Source organism: Phyllostomus hastatus, unplaced genomic scaffold (assembly GCF_019186645.2).
Source record: "Phyllostomus hastatus isolate PE091 unplaced genomic scaffold, TTU_PhHast_1.1 phas_contig_1, whole genome shotgun sequence".
Taxonomy (NCBI): domain Eukaryota; kingdom Metazoa; phylum Chordata; class Mammalia; order Chiroptera; family Phyllostomidae; genus Phyllostomus; species Phyllostomus hastatus.
Genome location: NW_025333498.1, coordinates 481,391 through 499,022, shown reverse-complemented (window position 1 = coordinate 499,022; position 17,632 = coordinate 481,391). Strand labels below are relative to the sequence as shown.

The following is a 17,632-nucleotide window of genomic DNA, read 5'->3' as shown; positions in this document are numbered from 1 at the left end:
AGCTTAATGTTATAACAATGAAAAAGGAATAAAATTAAATGGTGATTAACTAGTTGCTTTATATTATTTTACTAGCCATTACTTAAGTCTTCAAGCATAGAAGTAGCATGAACAATGAGACATGCACTATTTTCAGTACCATAAATCCCATGCTCAAAACATGTTTCAGCAAAGTACAACAAAAATCTTTAATGTATTACAAAAGATAGCACATAGGAAACAAAAATATTAGTTAAGGATTAAATATATGTTGATTAAAAAAATAAAAGATGGTCACTTATCTCAAGTTGTCCAAGAGAGTCTGGTTTATGCTTTTGGCACGGTAATGATTATTAACAGTGCTCTCAGTAATCTCCTGGTAGATGATAGTATTGATAGCTTTATCACTTCACCCCTCCCAGTATCTATGCCCTGCAGTGACTTCTCACCCAGCTTCTCACATGGCTTCTCATCCTGTGGCCATGTGACTTGCTTTGGTCAAGGGGATGTTAGCTAATGTGACACAAGGATAAACTTGAAAAGCCTTTGTAAAATTGAGATCGTTTTGGAGCCTCTACCGTGTCATGAACACACCCAGGTGAGCCTGCTGGAGTTTGAGACAAGAGAAACAGTCAAGTTGCTAAATACAGTTATACTGGCCAACCCAGCTGAGAACTAGCTGACCCAGCTCAGCGAGTGACCCAAGTGTGACCAGAAGAACCATCCGGAAGTGTCCAGACTAAGATGCCAAACTGCAGACTCAAAAACTAAGAATAAAAATATTATCTCAAGTCTTTGTTTTAACTTTTGGAAGGATTTGTTACTGTATTATCATATCAATAATTATAAAAGCTGCAGAAGAAAGGAAAAAATTAACTTATACATATACAATGATAAAGACTTTATAGACAGTACCTTTACTTCCATTAGCTCTGCTGTATTTGGAGGAGTGCTGAGAGCTTTCTCAGCTATCTTTTCAAATTCTTCACATAAACTGAAACAACAGACAAAGGTACTCATATCGTTAATTTCATCTCTAAATATGTTACTGTATACTACTGAATGTCCCATTATGTGAAAAATAAAGTAAGATTATCTTACCTATATAACATCTAATGAATTTAAAGCAAACTTGTGTTCACTTAATACCTACTATATGCTCAACTACAGTATTAAGTGATACAGAAATGGATAAAAGGTAATATAAAATGGTCCTTAAGAAGTTTAAGATCCAAGCTGAAGACAGAACCATGAACAGTCATTTCCAGCCTGGAGTGTCCGAGCAGAGATTTAGTCGTGATGGCATGAGAAAAAGTGGTACAGAGGAAGGGAGTGATTTACTTTACTTGGAGGGAATGGTAAAACTGGGCCTATATGCTCAGGAAATTTTGGTAATATGCAAATATTTCCCACTGATTTGGGTTGTGGTCAGTATAAATAATGAACTTACTGTGAGGCTAAAGAATAGGGTGGAGGGTTCTAAGGAACCCAGACAAAATGTACAGAAATTTCTTCAAGAAGATCAGATGTGATGTGAAGGAGAGTGGAATAGCACAGTGATGATGTTGATTTAAAGCAGGGGGTTGGAAGAGGGTTTTGAACTTGTTCATAAATTTCAGAGGTAGAATCACAGTGAAGGAGAGATTCAACACAGAGAGATGGTTGGGGGGTTCCACTCCAGAGGGATGAAAAGCACTAGGGCTGAGCTCATAGGCAGAGAGAACTCTGAGCGGTGTAACAGACTGGCTCTGCGCACGTGGGGAGACAGGTAAAAATGGGTTCATGGAGAGGAGAGCTGAGACATATCATATTTAAGGTTCCTATAATAGTCCCACTATGTCCTCTGTACATCCAGCAAGTCTGATGAGAGGTATAATTAAGAGAAAAAGGATAAAATAGAAGTGGCTTGAGCTCAGAGGGCAGTTAAGAAGCAGTGAAAATATCTGTGAAATTAAAATATATATTTCACTCAGCATGAAGCTACATAGAAAAGGTATGTTCACTATATTTCCAGGTACTTTTAGAGGAAAAGGTGTTTTAAGCTGAATGTATGATTCTGGTTCCTAGATAAGTGACCCAAAGCCAAGTCCTCTTTCACCTGGTGGCTTACCTCTCAACTCGAATCCCTCACAGTGTCTGTGAAAGGAACACAAACCACTCCTAGGTGTTGGAATACACCATGCCTTTTTCATACCTTACTCCCTCCTGTACAGCACCTTCTCTACCTGGAATGATTCCACCCACACTGTTCACCTGGCAGACTCCCACTCCTCCTTCAAAATGAATTCACACATCACATCCTCTTCACAGCCTTCCCTGATTTGCCCGTCTCCCCCAAACCCTACCCTGAGAGAAAATTGTTTCCTTCTCTGTTCTTACTTCTGTGGCTCAGTACAGTACTTACTGGACACTGTAGGGATTCAATTTCCCCTTTGACACTGTAACTTCCTTCAGCAGTTATATTTATATTTAGAACCCAGTACCTAGTATTTTTCCTAACACATGGTAGGGAAATAAAGCTTCCCTCGGGTTTCTTTATAGTCTAAAAGAAATATTCTTTTTAGTGATTAAAAACTCGGATTGTTTTTCCCTCGTGGCACTGATACCAGAGCAACACCAGTATCAGTTGTTGGAAGACTAGTCATACTTCCTGTCTTAAATGAACAGGTGTTCTGCTTTAGCATCCTGTGAGTTTACTTAACATAGGTCAATTTTCCTAAACATCTCCAAGTTTGTTAACAGACAACTTTTTATATAAGACGAAAGTTACCATGGACTTGGAGACTGACGATAGCAAGAGGAAGCTCCAACTGCGAGGGTCCCCGAGGACCCAGGACACCATGGTGTGAGTCCTCTTTGAAACCCACTTTGTGTATGGATTACAAAAATGTAAAAACCTGAGCTTAGATAGGTAATGTCCACCTCACTCATGCAAATGAAATGAAAAACATTTCAATGCCACCTTAATTCAAAAAATTGGGAAGGCACATTTTGGTGAAAAAAAAATACTAATGATCACCAAATAACGCTTAAATACAAACAGAAATAAGCTTGGCATTATCTTTTCTTTTGGGCCATTTATGACACTGCTCTAATCTATCTCTTTAGCAGAAGGACAGTTGATTCTGTTTCACATCACCTCCCCCCCCAAAAAAGAAAAACATAATCATTATCACACAAATACCTTGCATTTACTTCTTGATGATCTCTGAACATTCTAGCTATTAATTTTCCACAAATAGCGTCTGCTCGTTTCACCAAAGCTCTGATTAATTCCTCACAGCACATTTCAAACATTCCTAAACGGACATTCTACAATGTTAAGTAACAAATATTAGGAGTTTAATAAACGTGAAACAAATAAAAGATTCCCACAATTTGGCCTTTCTTGTAACATTAATTTTTGTGTGTGTGATCTAACAAGATTGAGGGTTTTTTAAATATGATGTAGACAGGCTGTCTAAATACTCATCGGTTTTTACAACCATCTTCTAAATGAATCTCTGAGAAGTGTTTGTTATCTTGGAAGCCAATGCTATTTCAGCACAACAATGAATATAAGCACAAAAACTTTAGAAAATTGAGTAGTTGCTAGAGAGTATGGAATTTAAATGTTATATTCTCTCTGTACACAAAAGTAACACATGTATCTTCAGTGGGCCTCCTGGGAACAGGAATGGCCGTGGCCGGGGATTTCTGCCTGTGCTGCCAAGTAAGGCACAAGGGCAAGTATGGGCATGCGTTTAAGGAATTCAAGTTTCAGCTGATGGAAAGCTTAGATATGTCAAAAACAGTAATTATAAAAATTATATCACTGTCAGAAAAGAGGCTTAATGTATACAGGCGTGGAATGGAAGAACTGTAGAGAATTATTGGTGACGGCGAAAGTACGAAAGAAGATGATGCTTTGTGGCCTCCCCCTGAAAGGGCTGGCCAGCAGGAGCTTGAAATTATAACTGGAGGTTACTGCATCAAAAGTAGCTTCGCTTATCGATATGAATCAGTCAAAGGATCCTGAAAGCCTTCAAGTATTTTACTATTTGGTACAGGACCTGAAATGTTGTTTTTAGTCTTATTGGATTACATTTCAAGATTAAACCAATCTAAATTACATGTTTTTTAAGCTGTTTTTGTATTTAATTAAGGGAAGGGTAAGGGAGGGTTTATTTGTCACTTACAATATTGGGGTTTTCATGAATGTGAGGCAAATAAATTTTTTGTATGCAACTTGAAAATAAAATAAACAAACAAGAAAAAAGTCACATGTCCATGGTAAAAAGTTCAGAAAATATTACAAAGGACAAAAGGAGAAAATTTTAATTTACTAGTCTCCTACTAAATAGAAGTAAACATATTTTAATGAAATTACCATATTTTCCAAAGGCTTTATAAAAACTAAAGAAAACAAATTAACCTCTTGGAATTTTTGAGGAGTCAACTTCATGTACTTAAAAAGTTAGGGTTGTAGTAGACTTTCAATCTAGAATAAGAACGACATCTGTTTGCCTACCTCCGTGTGTCTTGAGCTTACCACAATGCTTGGCAAATGGAAAGGCTCAATAAATATTTTTCCTTGGTATAGTAACATTCTAAATCTTTCACTATATGGTCTAAAACTACATCCTGATAGACCTGGGGAAAGATTATTCGGTACAGGGAAGAGTTGTACAAAATGGGTCATTTACCTTTCTAGATGTGTACTGTATTTCCTCAATGAGTTTTTGGTATTTGCGAATTTCTTGTATTATCTTCTCATAATGATGGTTTTCTGCAAGGAAAGCGTCAACATCTCGCTCAGCTTTTCTGGTGATCAAAAAATCATACTTGTCGTAGAGCCTGAGGTGCTCAGTCGGTGCTACACTCTCTTTCATGATCACTTCCTTGACCTTCTCCTTGTGAGCTTCAACAATTTCATTCAGAATGATCGGTCTCAAGGTGGTTGGTTTAGAGGAAGTTTCCTAAACAAAGGGGCAAGGACAATGTTAGTAATTTAAAATGCCTTATATTAAGGTAACTGTGTCATTTATCTTTGTCAAAATGCCAGTCCTACCATATTGACATTATTTTTTATTCATGAGTTCTTTTTGATTTTCTAAACTCTATAGAAAGATATGTAGCCCAATCATAGCAGTATTTTAAATATCTAGGTTTCATGTAACTTTTTTGTTTTTCCTTAAGGCTACCTACTTAGCTGTATTTAGTTTTTCATATGGATGAAAGAACAGTCACTTAAAAATATACACAATGTAAGAAACTATAAAAATAGCAAAGTCCACATTTTATTTGAGCAATGGCATGTGCTAGTTTTATAGGGTACTGCTTGCATTGGACACTATTTTAAAAAATTAGCCATCTTCATGTCACATCACACTCTTTGAACATAGTACTCTCTCACACTGAGGAATAATGTGTCTAGGGTAAGGAAAGATTGTTTACTCATTCACTAACCTCTGATCTTTGATTCTGTGAAGAGCAACTAGAGCAGACTAAAATCCCTAGTTGAACATTTGCATTCTGCTGTCACCATTAGAATAATGGGCAAGAACGGGTCAGTTTTTAAATAAGCAAACAATTTTAAATAAGCAAACAAATCTCAACAGCTTTTCTCCTCTTTTTCAAATAAGAGGACAAGTAAATGTGCATACACGGTTTATCATCTTGAACCAAGTTACATTTAAAAATATATATGCTCCACCTGTCATCCAGAAGGGATTTTTAAGTGAAACAAAAATTGCTGTCGGTAGTGGATAGTCTACAGCACTCAAATTGGTACCAAAGGATTCCTTGAGAGAACTGAGTAATTTGGTCAGATATCCAAGATGCATTTGTCTGCTCTGCTCTCTAGTGAGCATTCCAGAAAACCATTTTGCTTAGAACTACCAGATACTTCATGAGAACATGAGTGAATACCACCACCATCACCATCACCACCACCACCACCTCAGCCCTTGGCTCTGTAGATGCTGGTGTCATCTTTGCTGAAAAAGAACTTTAGAATAAAGCAATCTCTATTAAGTACTGTATGCAATGTAAAATTATTGGAGCCAATGTGAACCTCATTAATATTCATTATAGAAGCTTTCTTAAATTTATTAACAGCCTATCTCATTTTTAAAAGCTATAGGTTTATCTTTCTAAACAGAACTGGATACTAGTACTTCAGAACTATGTTAGAAAGTATTCTTTTCATATGACTACTGGTCAGTTCCTACCAAGAGTTGAGAGAAATGATATTTTGTACAAGACAGTTTGAATGTTCAAAGCATAAATTAGATGAGGTGGTGATGTGCTTGGTCAGACTCACAGTGCCTTAACTTCTTGTAGGTTGGCCTTCCATGGGGAAAAGTGTATTTTAATTCCCCCTTCAATTGCATCAAAGATTTGAAAAGAAAAAGCTATAACTCCCATTCTTCAGTTTCTGTCAAGGATCATGAAGAGCATGTTCAGTTATCTTACTCAAGGAACCCTCTAAATCTTTTCTATTTAGGTGGTTTTCCAGTAAAGCCCTCTCCAACGAAGCAGACTTCGATGGCCATCCTTTTGCGTGTTTTCTTCTTTATCGACCCTGTTCCAGTAACTTTTAATACCTGCTTCTCCCTGGGCATAGGGACTTCCCATTTTTGTGGTTCCTCTTTTTGTGTGTGTTTAATCACAGTGGAACATACGTTAGCTCAAGATTGCCCTTCTCTGTCCAGTAGATATGCAGTTACTGCTCCTTGTGGAGTGTTTTCATCATTCTATTGTCTAGTGTTTCTCTTCTCATGCATCTCAATAATCTTTTTCATTTGTATTTGCTCATCATGGTGCTTTTTATGGTAGAGCTTAGCCTTCAGACCATTTTTTGCCTTCTTTGAACATTCATGAGCCTCTCCATGACCTTTCTTCTTTCTCTTTTTCTCATGGTAATCCAAATGATATCCATAGAGATCCTGGTGTAGCTCAATAGACTCACTCTGTGGCATGGTTACAGCCAGCCAGCGGCGGGGAGCAGTCCCCCAAAAGCAAATAATCTCTCAACTTTCAGGTCTCAGAGACCCATGAGCTTATTTCCTGAAACTTGGGACAGATAAGGGATACTTTTAAAACGTGAGAGACTTCTATTTATGGCAACATAAAGAATAAATATACAAAGCCTCAAAGACTTCCTGCATAAAGTTCTTATGTGGATAAGTTCATAATGATAAATGAAAATACCCACAGATAAAAGCTACCAGGAGCAGGACTCATATCAGCAACCAGAAAAGTAAAAGAGTAATGAATACATGATAAAGTACAAGGGACAATCAGAAATGACCAAGCCTACTCGGAACAGAATTTAATGGAATTTTTTAATATAAAAATAAAATACTTTAAAAAATTAGAAGCTACATAAAGATGATAATATTCTCAACATAGATACATACACAATCATAATGAGTAAAAAGTAAGACATTGTTATTTATAAAATGACACCTTCTATACAAAGACATGGAAAGACAACCAAATTGTTTAGAGATATACAAACATGTACTAAGTTTGTCTTAAGAAATTCAGAATAGCCCTGGCTGGTGTAGCTCAGTGGACTGAGCGCGGGCTGTGAACCCAAGTGTCGCAGGTTCGATTCCCAGTCAGGGTACATGCCTGGGTTGCAGGCCATAACCCCCAGCAACCGCACATTGATGTTTCACTCTCTCTCTCTATCTCCCTCCCTTCTCTCTCTAAAAATAAATAAATAAAATCTTTTAAAAATTTTCAGAATAATAACTACAAAAATCAAGACAGCAATTCTTTTGCTAGAAGGAGAGCAATGTAACCAGATACAGGCAATGGGGGGCAGTGAGGGATTAAACATATCCGTAATACTCTATTTTTTAAGTTAGATTGTAGATACACAGGAATTAATGTCACTACTTAAAACTATACACACTAGTATCCTGTACTCTTTTGTATGCATAAAATTTTCATAAGCTATTTTCAAACTATGAAAGGAAAAAGAAAGCTACAGGTTGAACTTATAAAACTTAAAAACCTTCCAAGTTAAAGAATTTTCTGACATGCTCATTTCATACACTAGACTGAAATACTACTGTTGACATGTCATAGTTCGGCATAGCTTTGTTAATATTTGGCCAAAGAGAGAAAGGAAGTAGAATCTCTGACTTCAGAGTGTGAAGACACTATTACGGAAAAAGGTAGAGGAGAAGGGTAATCATTTGGAGGACCATGTTGCAGAGCTGGAAAAGCAGAGTGGAGGCCTATGACATGGTATGAGTGCTCTAGCACACACCCACTGACTGCTGCAAACCTGACCCCTGCTTCTGTGCTTTCCCCTCGGACAGTTTTCAGTTGATTCCAGTGGAAGACTGGACTAAGAAACTAAGTATATTATCTGGGAAGCTAATGGGAAAACAGTATTCTTTTGGAACAAAACTTCTTGATAAGTCAATGTTACTAGGCCATATGAATTCTCCAAAGCAGAGGACAGCTGTCTACACCTTTCAGAAGAAATTTGAAGTGAGTATCATGCAAATTCAAGCAATGAGAATATACTTGTTACTTACCAGCTTGGAATACAATCTTGTCTCAACCCTTGGCACAAAACTGACAGCTTTAATCATGACATCATAAATATTTAGAAAGATATCTATATAGTCACTGAACTCAGGTTCAAACTTAATGGCGTCATGATCAAGAATCAGCCTCATGATGAAGCCTGGATGTTCAAAAGCTCTAACAGAATCCTGAAAAAAAGATTATTGTATTACTTCCCATACGAACAACTGCAAACTTACTTTTGCCCCATCTTGTATATATGACTCGTGATAGACTAAGAAGTATGCTGGTCTCAATTAGCATACATAGGAACTCACCCTTGCTCTAATGCCCTAAAGTTAAGCCAAAGAACTCTACTAAAAAGGGAAAGAGTGACTCCCAGCTAGACATGTTGGCATCTAGTGTCCACTGGGCTTATAGATTCCAAGAAAAGGAGGGTGTGCATAGCAGTGGGGCTCTAGAATCATGTAAAAAAAGAGCCCAAGAGGAGCTCTTTTCAAATTCTCAGGCCAAAAAAAACTTCCTAGTTCCTGCTCACACTGTAACAGGACCTTCTTCTAGAAAGAAAAGAGTTCCTTTTTCCCCAGCCAACATGACCCCAATTTCCCAATTATGGGAATTTTCATTTATTTCCACTAATCCTCAGCAATGTGATTTTACTCATATATCCTAAATATGCAAGTTGACATAAACTTTTTTTTAACAGATAAGCATAATAGGTCTAAAGAGATATAGGGTGGGACAAAAGTAGATTTACACTTTGAGTACGTGAAGCAGAGTTTTTTCCTGTATTATTATTTATTAATTATTGTATTATTTTCCACATGAGCAACTGTAAACCTACTTTTGCCACACCTTGCACTTTCTGTTTTCCCACTGGAAAAACTGAAAGTAATGAATTGTAAATGCATACAGGTGTAACTGCACCATACTTACTGGGGGCTGTACGATTAAGTCTGTGAAGTCTTGCATGGAGACCAGAGTGAGCTCCTGGAGCTGTAAAGTCATAAGCGTAGCAGCACAGTTGAAAAAAGATTCCAATTTGGCACTGCTCTCACCAGTGGGCAACTGCTTTTTCTTATTACCTTGGTAATAAATATTCTGTACTTCTGGAAACCAACTTGAAAGAACAAAAGACTTTTAAAAGTCAATACTTTTAATGCATTTTTCCTTTTACATTGAGCATTAACGGTAACTTCTGGACAGCCAGTGGTCTTCACAGAGAGGGATGTGCTAAGTGACACTACCCACTCTCTGAACTGTAAGTGCTAGCATACTTCACTTCTCCCAGAAAAAGAAATTTTAATCATAGTCAATGGAAAATGGCTAAATGATGTGTGATGTGAGAAAAATGTAAATCTAACTTCTGAAACTATGATTGATACAGTTTTTGAATAAAAATGACAACTAACTTTATTACATATTACAAGGTACTCCTCTTTAGGCTCCCAAATGTTCCCCAGAGAACGGATTTGTTAGCTTAAAGCTAAAATGTAAACAACTGATTGAACCAAGAGGGAGCTTATTGGTTCAACTCAGTGGGCATTTTTGTTATTCTATCTTTTTCACAGTGACTTGAAAACAAAATACAAATCAACAAATCAAGTATATTATTTTCTTATCCCCCTTAATGTGAAATCCTGAAAGACTGAGTTAGAACAGTGAGATTTGAGCATAAACAAACAAAACAGAGAATAGAAAAACAATAAAGACTATCAACAAAACCAAAAATTGGTTTTGAAAAGATCAGCAAAATTTACAAACCTATCTAAACTGACCAAGAAAAAGGGAAGACTCAAATTTTTCAAATTACAAATGAAAAAGCAGGCATTAATACTGACCTTACAAAAATAAAAAAAAAAGTTTAGAAGAGGTTATAATGAACAATTCTATGCCAAAAATGAGATAAGACAATGAATTCCTAGAAAGACGCAACTACCAAAATGATTTAAGAAGAAATAGAAAACATGACTAGATCTACAAATTTCAAAAATTAAAAAAAGAAAAAGAGCCAGAACCCAGGAACAGATAGATGGCTTCACTACTGAGTTCTACCAAACATTTAAAGAAGAATTAACACCAGTCCTTCACAAATTCTTCCAGAAAGCAATACTTCTTAACTCATTTATGAGGACAGTACTATCATAATACCAAAATGAAACAAAAAAAAATCACAAGAAGAAAAACTACAGGCCAATACCCCTTAAGAAGGCAGACACAAAAAATCTTCAATAAAAGGCAAGCAAACTAAATCCAACACCATACAAAAAGGATTATACTCCATGGCCAAGGAGGATTTATCTCAGGAATACAAGGTTGGTTCAATACATTAATCAATGTAATACTCCATATAAATAGAATAAAGGAAAAAAACTAATTAGCATCTCAACAGATTTAGAAAAAGCATGTGGCAAAATCTATACTGTATCATGATAAAAACAAAATAGCAAGAAAAAAGAGAAATTCCTCAACACTGATCAAAGACAACTACACAGCTGACTTAATGGTGAGAATCTGAAAGCTTTTTTCCTCAATATCAGGAACAAACAAGGATGTCCATTCCTGATACTTCCTTTCAATACTTCACTGGAAGTTCTAACCAGAGCAACTAGTCAAGGAAAAGAAAAAAATATGCAGGTAGAAAATGAAGTAGAACTATTTCTATTTTCAGATGACATGGTCTTATATAGAGAAAGCAATATAGTATACACACACAGATAGTCAAGCTAATAAACAAATTTAGCAAGATTCCTGGATATAGGAGCAACATAAAAATAGTGATGTTAGGCTTAATCAAAATTTAAAATACTTGTACTTCAAAGGACACTATGGGGAAAGTGGAAGTATAAACCACATAATGGGAAAAATGTGTGCAAATCATATGACTGATTAGGGTCTGGTATCCAGAACATACAAAGAACTCTTACAACTCAACAACAACAAAAAAAAGACAGATCAACCAATACAAAGTGAATAATGATTTGAAAGACATTTATCCAACCAAAATAAACAAATGAAAAATAAGCACGTGAAAATATATTCATCAGTTACTAAGGAAATGCAAATCAAAACCACAATGAGATATCCCTTCAAATCCACTAGGATGTCTATAATTAAAAAGATAGGCAACAAGTATTGGCAAGCATGTGGAAAAATTGGAACCCTCCTACATTGTCGGTAGGAATGTAAAATCTCACAGAACTTCTAGAAAACAGTGTAGCAGGTCCTCAAAAATTTAAATAGAACCCAGCAATCCCACTGCTAAGTATATACCCAAGATAACTGAAAACATATATTTACACAAAATGAATACTCACAGCAGCATTATTCATAATAGTCAAAAAATAGATACAACCCAAATGTCCATCAACTAATGAACTAATAAACTGTACAATGAAATATTAATTGCCATGAGAAGGGCTAAAGTATTGACACATACTGTAACATGAATAAATCTTGAAAACATTATACTTAGTGTAAGAAGCCAGACAAAAATGGCTACATAGTTTATCACTCCACACAGATGAAATATCTAGAAGAAGCTAACGCACAGGGACAGAAAACACGTTTGTGGCCGTCAGGGGCTTGTGAAGGGGGAATGGAGAGTGGCTGCTGACAGTTACAGGGCTTCTTTTGAGGGAGATGGAATTAGTGGTGATTATTGCACAAACTTGTAAATATATTATGTTTTTATGATTTCATGCTTAGCATTTATTTATTTTAATGGTATTTTTATTGTTGTTCAAGTACAGTTGTCTCCATTTTCCCCCCACCACTCCCCCCCCCACCCCACTCATCCCCACCTCCCACCCTCAATCCTACCCCCTTTGGCTTTGTCCATATGTCCTTTACACATGTTCCTAAGTGACCCTTCCCTTTTTTCTTCCCAACCTTGTGAGTATATTATAAGCCACTGAATTGTACACATTAAAGTGGTAAATTTTATGGTAAGTTAATTATCTCTTAATTTAAAAAAGAATATTTAGCAATACACTGGATATGGCTGGGAGCAGGGTGTGGGTGGTAAGGATTACATAATGAGCAAAAGAGACAGAAAAAGTCACAGTTTTCAACTCTGGATCATCTGGAGTATGGTCCAGAACAGGGAGAGTGGCAGGTTTGGAAGAACAAGCACTATTACAGAGATGCTGAGATTCAGTTGCTAACATGGCATTCAGCTGAAGATATACAGTATGAAATTAACAATAAGGGCCTGGAAATCAGAAAACATATAAGGATCTTAAGACAGCTGAGACAGATAAAATCATGAAATTTTCAAGAATATAAAGAGAAACAACAGCAAACAGCTGGACAGCCCCTACTCTTAGTGACAGTAGGAATAAGTAGAACCAATAAAAGGAGGTAGAAACAAAGAAAAGAAACAGGCACAGAGACACATAAAAACAGATTTCCAGAAGGCAGGGGTGATAAACCACCACTGCTGAGTAGAAGTGGAAGTTGAGGACTAAAAGAAGACATCTGCTTTGGGGGTAGATGTCATAACTAATCATTTGCTAATTGTTTCTCCACTGTAGTGAGCTTATGTTCTGCCTTTAACCATGATAAACCCATCTGGCTCACTAAAGTATTGTACAGGGTTCTTTCATTAGAATCATTAGGAAGCATCAAAAGATACAGCTAATTAAACTACATCTTTCTTTTCTGTCCTTTATTTTTAATCATATTTTATTGATTGTGCTATTACAGTTGTCCTGATTTTTTGCCCTTTGCCCCTCTCCACTCAGCACCCTTCCCTCCCTCAGACAATCCCCACACCATTGTTCACATCCATGGGTCACGCATATAAGTTCTTTGGCTACTCCATTTCCTATACTTACTTTACAACCCCATGGCTATTCTGTAATTACCTATTTGTACATTTTAATCCCCTCACCTTTCCACCCATTCTTCCCCAGCCCCCTCTCATTTGGCACCCATCAAAACGTTCTCCATATCCATGATTCTGTCTCTGTTCTTCTTGTTTGCTTAGTTTGTTTTTCAGATTCAACTGTTGATAGAAATGTACTTTTTGCCATTTTATCATTCATAGCTTTGATCTTCTATTTCTTAAATAAGTCCCTTTAACATTTCATATAATAATGGTTTAGTGATGATGAACTCCTTGAGTTTTTCCTTGTCTGAGAAGCTCTTTATCTGCCCTTTGATTCTAAATGAAAGCTTTGCTGAATACAGCAATCTTGGATGTAGGTCTCTCCTTTTCATGACTTTGAATATTTCTTGCCAATCCTTTCTAGCCTGCAAAGTTTCTTTTCAGAAATCAGCTGACAGCCTTATAGCAACTCCACTCTAAGTAACTAACTGCTTTTCTCTTGATTCTTTTAATATTCTCTCTTAACTGTCAGGATTTTAATTATGATGTGTGTTGGAGTGGGCCTCATTGCATCCATTTTCTTTGGGACTCTGTGCTTCCTGGACTTTCATGTCTATTTCCATCACCAAATTAGGAAAGTTTTCTTTCATTATTTTTGCAAATAGATTTCCAATTTCTTGCTTTTTCTTTTCTCCTTCTGGGCCCCCTATGATATTAATGTTCAAATACTTTAAGTTGTCCCAGAGGCTGCTTATACTATACTCATTTTTTTCAGATTCTTCTTTCTTCTTGTTGCACTGATTGATTGTACAGATTCTTCTTGTACTGATTGATTGTTCCAAATCATTGAATTGATTCTCAGCTTCATCCATTCTATTGTTGTTTCCCTATAAATTGTTCTTTATTTCAACTAGTGTATCCTTCCTTTCTAACTGGATCTGTTTTATGCTGTTGAGGTCCTCACTAAGTTCCTAGAACATCCTTATAACCAGTGTTTCAAACTCTGCATCTGATAGACTGCTTATCTCCTTTTCATTCAGCTCTTTTTCTGGAGTTTTGATCTGTTCTTTCATTTGGGCCATGTTTGTCTCCTTGTTTTGGCAGCCTCCCTGTGTTTGTTTCTATGTATTAGGTAGAGCTGCTTTGACTCTGTGTCTTAGTAGTGTGGCTGAATGTAGTAGATGTTCTGTAGAATACAGTGGCATAGCCTCCCCTATCACCCAAGCTGGGTACTCCAGGTGTGCCCTTTGTGCAGGCTGAGTAAACCCTACTCTTGTAGTTGAGCCTTAGTTGCGGTTGGCAGATCAATGTGAGGGATTTACCCAGGCTAGTCAGCTGCAAAGGCTGGCTGTGACCATTGACCCTCAACCTATGCTCTCTGTGAAGGAGCAGCCGTGCAGTCACAGGGGGAAATGGTACTCTGACATGATCTGTAGCTGCCCACTGGGTGCACTGGCCCTGGGATTTCCTGGGCGGTACAGGCCAAGGTTAGTTCCCACCTAACCTTGCCCAGGTGTTTTTCCCAGGGCACCCTGCCTGAGCTGTAAAGCAATCTGAGATGGCTGCTGCTTGTACTGGGCATGGAGATTCCTAGGTGAAGCCAAGCCGTGAATCTAAGCTGGCTGGTGCTAGTGCCAGGCCTGAGACTCACTGAAGCCGACTGTTGCTTGTTCGATAGGATTTAGGAAGTTGTGAAGCAGAACCCAAGACTAGCCATTCATATTGAAAAGCAGCTCAGGTGGCCCTTAATTTGGGTGGGGCAGAGTTTCTGGAGATCTTTAAGATGGGTCAAACAGTGTTAGCCAGGTTATAGAGTCTCAGATATGGCAGCAGCTTACCGGCTCAGTGGGGGTAGGGTTTAGAAAAGGAACAAAGGCCACTGCTCATCTTGATGCCCGACACTTCAGTTTCTCCCTGTATGCTGCTGTGCCTTTCAAGCTGCTACCCCAGTGCTGAAGCTCAGAGGGAGTGAGTCTGAGTAGATGAGTCTGTGTCCGGGTTCTTGGAGGGGAACTGCTTGGGGCTCCAGAAGTTTCTTCCACTGACCCAAGCCCTGCTGGATCTTGTACCAGAAGTTATGAGGACTTATCTTCCTGGCACTGGAACCCTGGGCTGGGGTAGGGACTGGTGTGGGGCTTGGACTCCCTACTCCGAAAATATCCCTCCCAAATTTTTATTCACACATGAGTGTGGGACTAGCCCATTCTGCATCTGTGACCCTCCTGGATGGATGTAGTTTCTTTAACTCCATAGTTGTCAGACTTGTATTGAACTTGACTTTTTAGTTGTCAGACTTCCATTCTACTCAATTTCTGATGGTTCTGAGTGATGGCTGTTCTAGGTTTTAGTAGTAATTTGAAGTGGTTGTAAGAAGCGGAGAGTCATGTCTGCCTACTCCGCCATCCTGACCAGCAGTCCCCAGTCTACATCTTTCAGCAAATTATCCAAGTAAGGTTTGTCCCCTACTCTGTATTTTGACACCCAATTTAGTAAAATTTACAGTGGTAATGTATTTCTGGGGTATAACTCTGAAGTTATAGTATAAGATGATTTATTCTTATTCTGTCTTTAAGAGGTCATTTTCTTTTCTGAAATTATTCATTTTCATTCTGCACCTCTTCTTTCTTTGTTTATGTTAACTTAATAGTAATATTAAATAGATGTCTAAAGTTCTTTCAACTAATGCCAAATTTGAACCTGCCTTATTGAAGAAGAAAAAAGATAAAGAAAAGATCCCATGTTAAACCATCAAGATACATTTTTAAGTAACTTTTGGAAAGTATGACACTAAGTTGGAGTTTTGTGCCTTGTTATCTTTTGTTTAATCTAGTTTTAATGTCCCATTTATAATAACTTTATTGCACATGACAGAGACAGTTTTTCTGTATTATTTCATGACATATTATCTGGCACCCATATCAATAATTGTCATATGTGGCAATTCCATTTTGAAGAGTCAATCCAATAAGATGTTAAATTATCACTTGTTAAGTCTAACCTCCAATGAGACTGTAAACTCCTTTAAAGATACAAGTATATTTTCCCCACCTAATCATTTTTTAAACTCTTCTGCATCTTTCAGCTAAGAACAAAATGAAAAAGGTGTGCCAGCAACTTGCACGCATTAATAGTAGATGTCAAATAAATGTCTTCAAGTAACTGGTTGATGATCATTCCTCCATGGTATCCAGCCCCACTCTCAGCTGGGGTAGAAACCAGGCATTAAGAGAAAAGTAACCATTAACCAGAATCATTTTGGTTTCTGTACAATCTATGCTATGTAGAATATTTGAATAGACATTATAGACCAAAGCAGTTAATGATATCACATTTAACTCTTATACAGAGATGATTATAAACTTGTTAAAGTAGAATTTTCTAAAAGCAGTTAAAATTCAGTGCCCAAGCAATCACATTTTTAAATTTGTTTTCCTATAAGAAATGTCAGAACTTTACATTTTAAGTAGAGTCTCTTTGGCAGTTTCCAGGTGTCTCATGACAATGGTCTGAAAATTTGACATCTCTAATGCCTCCTGGCAATTGTGAAATTCTTCTACATCAACTAAACGTAATTTTCTGCAAGAGATAAAAATGAACAGTGATTTAAGCATGAGGTGTTTTTGTAATTAATATTTTGCTATTTGATTCCTTCTCCAAAAGTATTATATTCCTAGGTTTTATCACTAAAATTTGTGTTTCATAAAAAATAATATTCAAGTATATGAGATATAATTTGAAACACAATTGATACAATTTTGCATGTGGTTTTCTAATTTTCCCAGTACCATTTATTGAAGAAGTTTTCTTTTCTCCATTGTATGTTTTTGGCTCCTTTGTAGAAAATTATTTGCCCATATACATGTAGGTTTATTTCTGGGCTCTCAATTCTGTTCCATTGGTCTGTGTGTCTGTTTTTCTGCCAATATCACACTGTTTTGATTACTGTAACTTTGTAGTATAATTTGAAACCAGGGAGTGTGATACCTCCAGTTTCATTCTTTTTTTCTCAGGATTGCTTTGGCTATTCAGGGTCTTTTGTGGTTCTATTTGAACCCATATACAAAAATTAACTCAAAATGAATCTAAAACATAAAACAATAAATTACATAGAAGAAAACATAGGTACTAAACTTATAGACCTTGGTCTCAGAAAGGATTTTTATGCATTTGACCCCAACAACAAGGAAAGTAAAGGCAAAAATATGAATGGGACTGTATCAAACTAATAAGCACAGCAAAAAATACCACCAACAAAACAAAAAAGCAACCAATCAAATGAGGGAAAGTAAT

At 36.9% G+C, this 17,632-nt stretch overlaps 1 protein-coding gene and 2 pseudogenes across 1 annotated transcript in view; 1 reads left to right on the top strand and 2 right to left on the bottom strand.

Moving 5' to 3' along the window:
* The window catches only part of DNAH7 (dynein axonemal heavy chain 7), a 228,158-nt gene that overhangs the window by 178,392 nt on the left and 32,134 nt on the right, over positions 1-17,632 (bottom strand). The window contains exons 11-16 of the mRNA XM_045850123.1: positions 16,799-16,918; positions 9,448-9,631; positions 8,520-8,699; positions 4,665-4,937; positions 3,164-3,291; positions 895-973 (exon numbers count right to left, since the gene is read on the bottom strand). Of these exons, the coding sequence (XP_045706079.1) occupies positions 895-973; positions 3,164-3,291; positions 4,665-4,937; positions 8,520-8,699; positions 9,448-9,631; positions 16,799-16,918 (964 nt within the window). The remainder of the gene's footprint in view (positions 1-894; positions 974-3,163; positions 3,292-4,664; positions 4,938-8,519; positions 8,700-9,447; positions 9,632-16,798; positions 16,919-17,632) is intronic.
* LOC123826217 lies at positions 3,656-4,086 on the top strand (annotated as a pseudogene).
* LOC123806216 lies at positions 6,432-6,941 on the bottom strand (annotated as a pseudogene).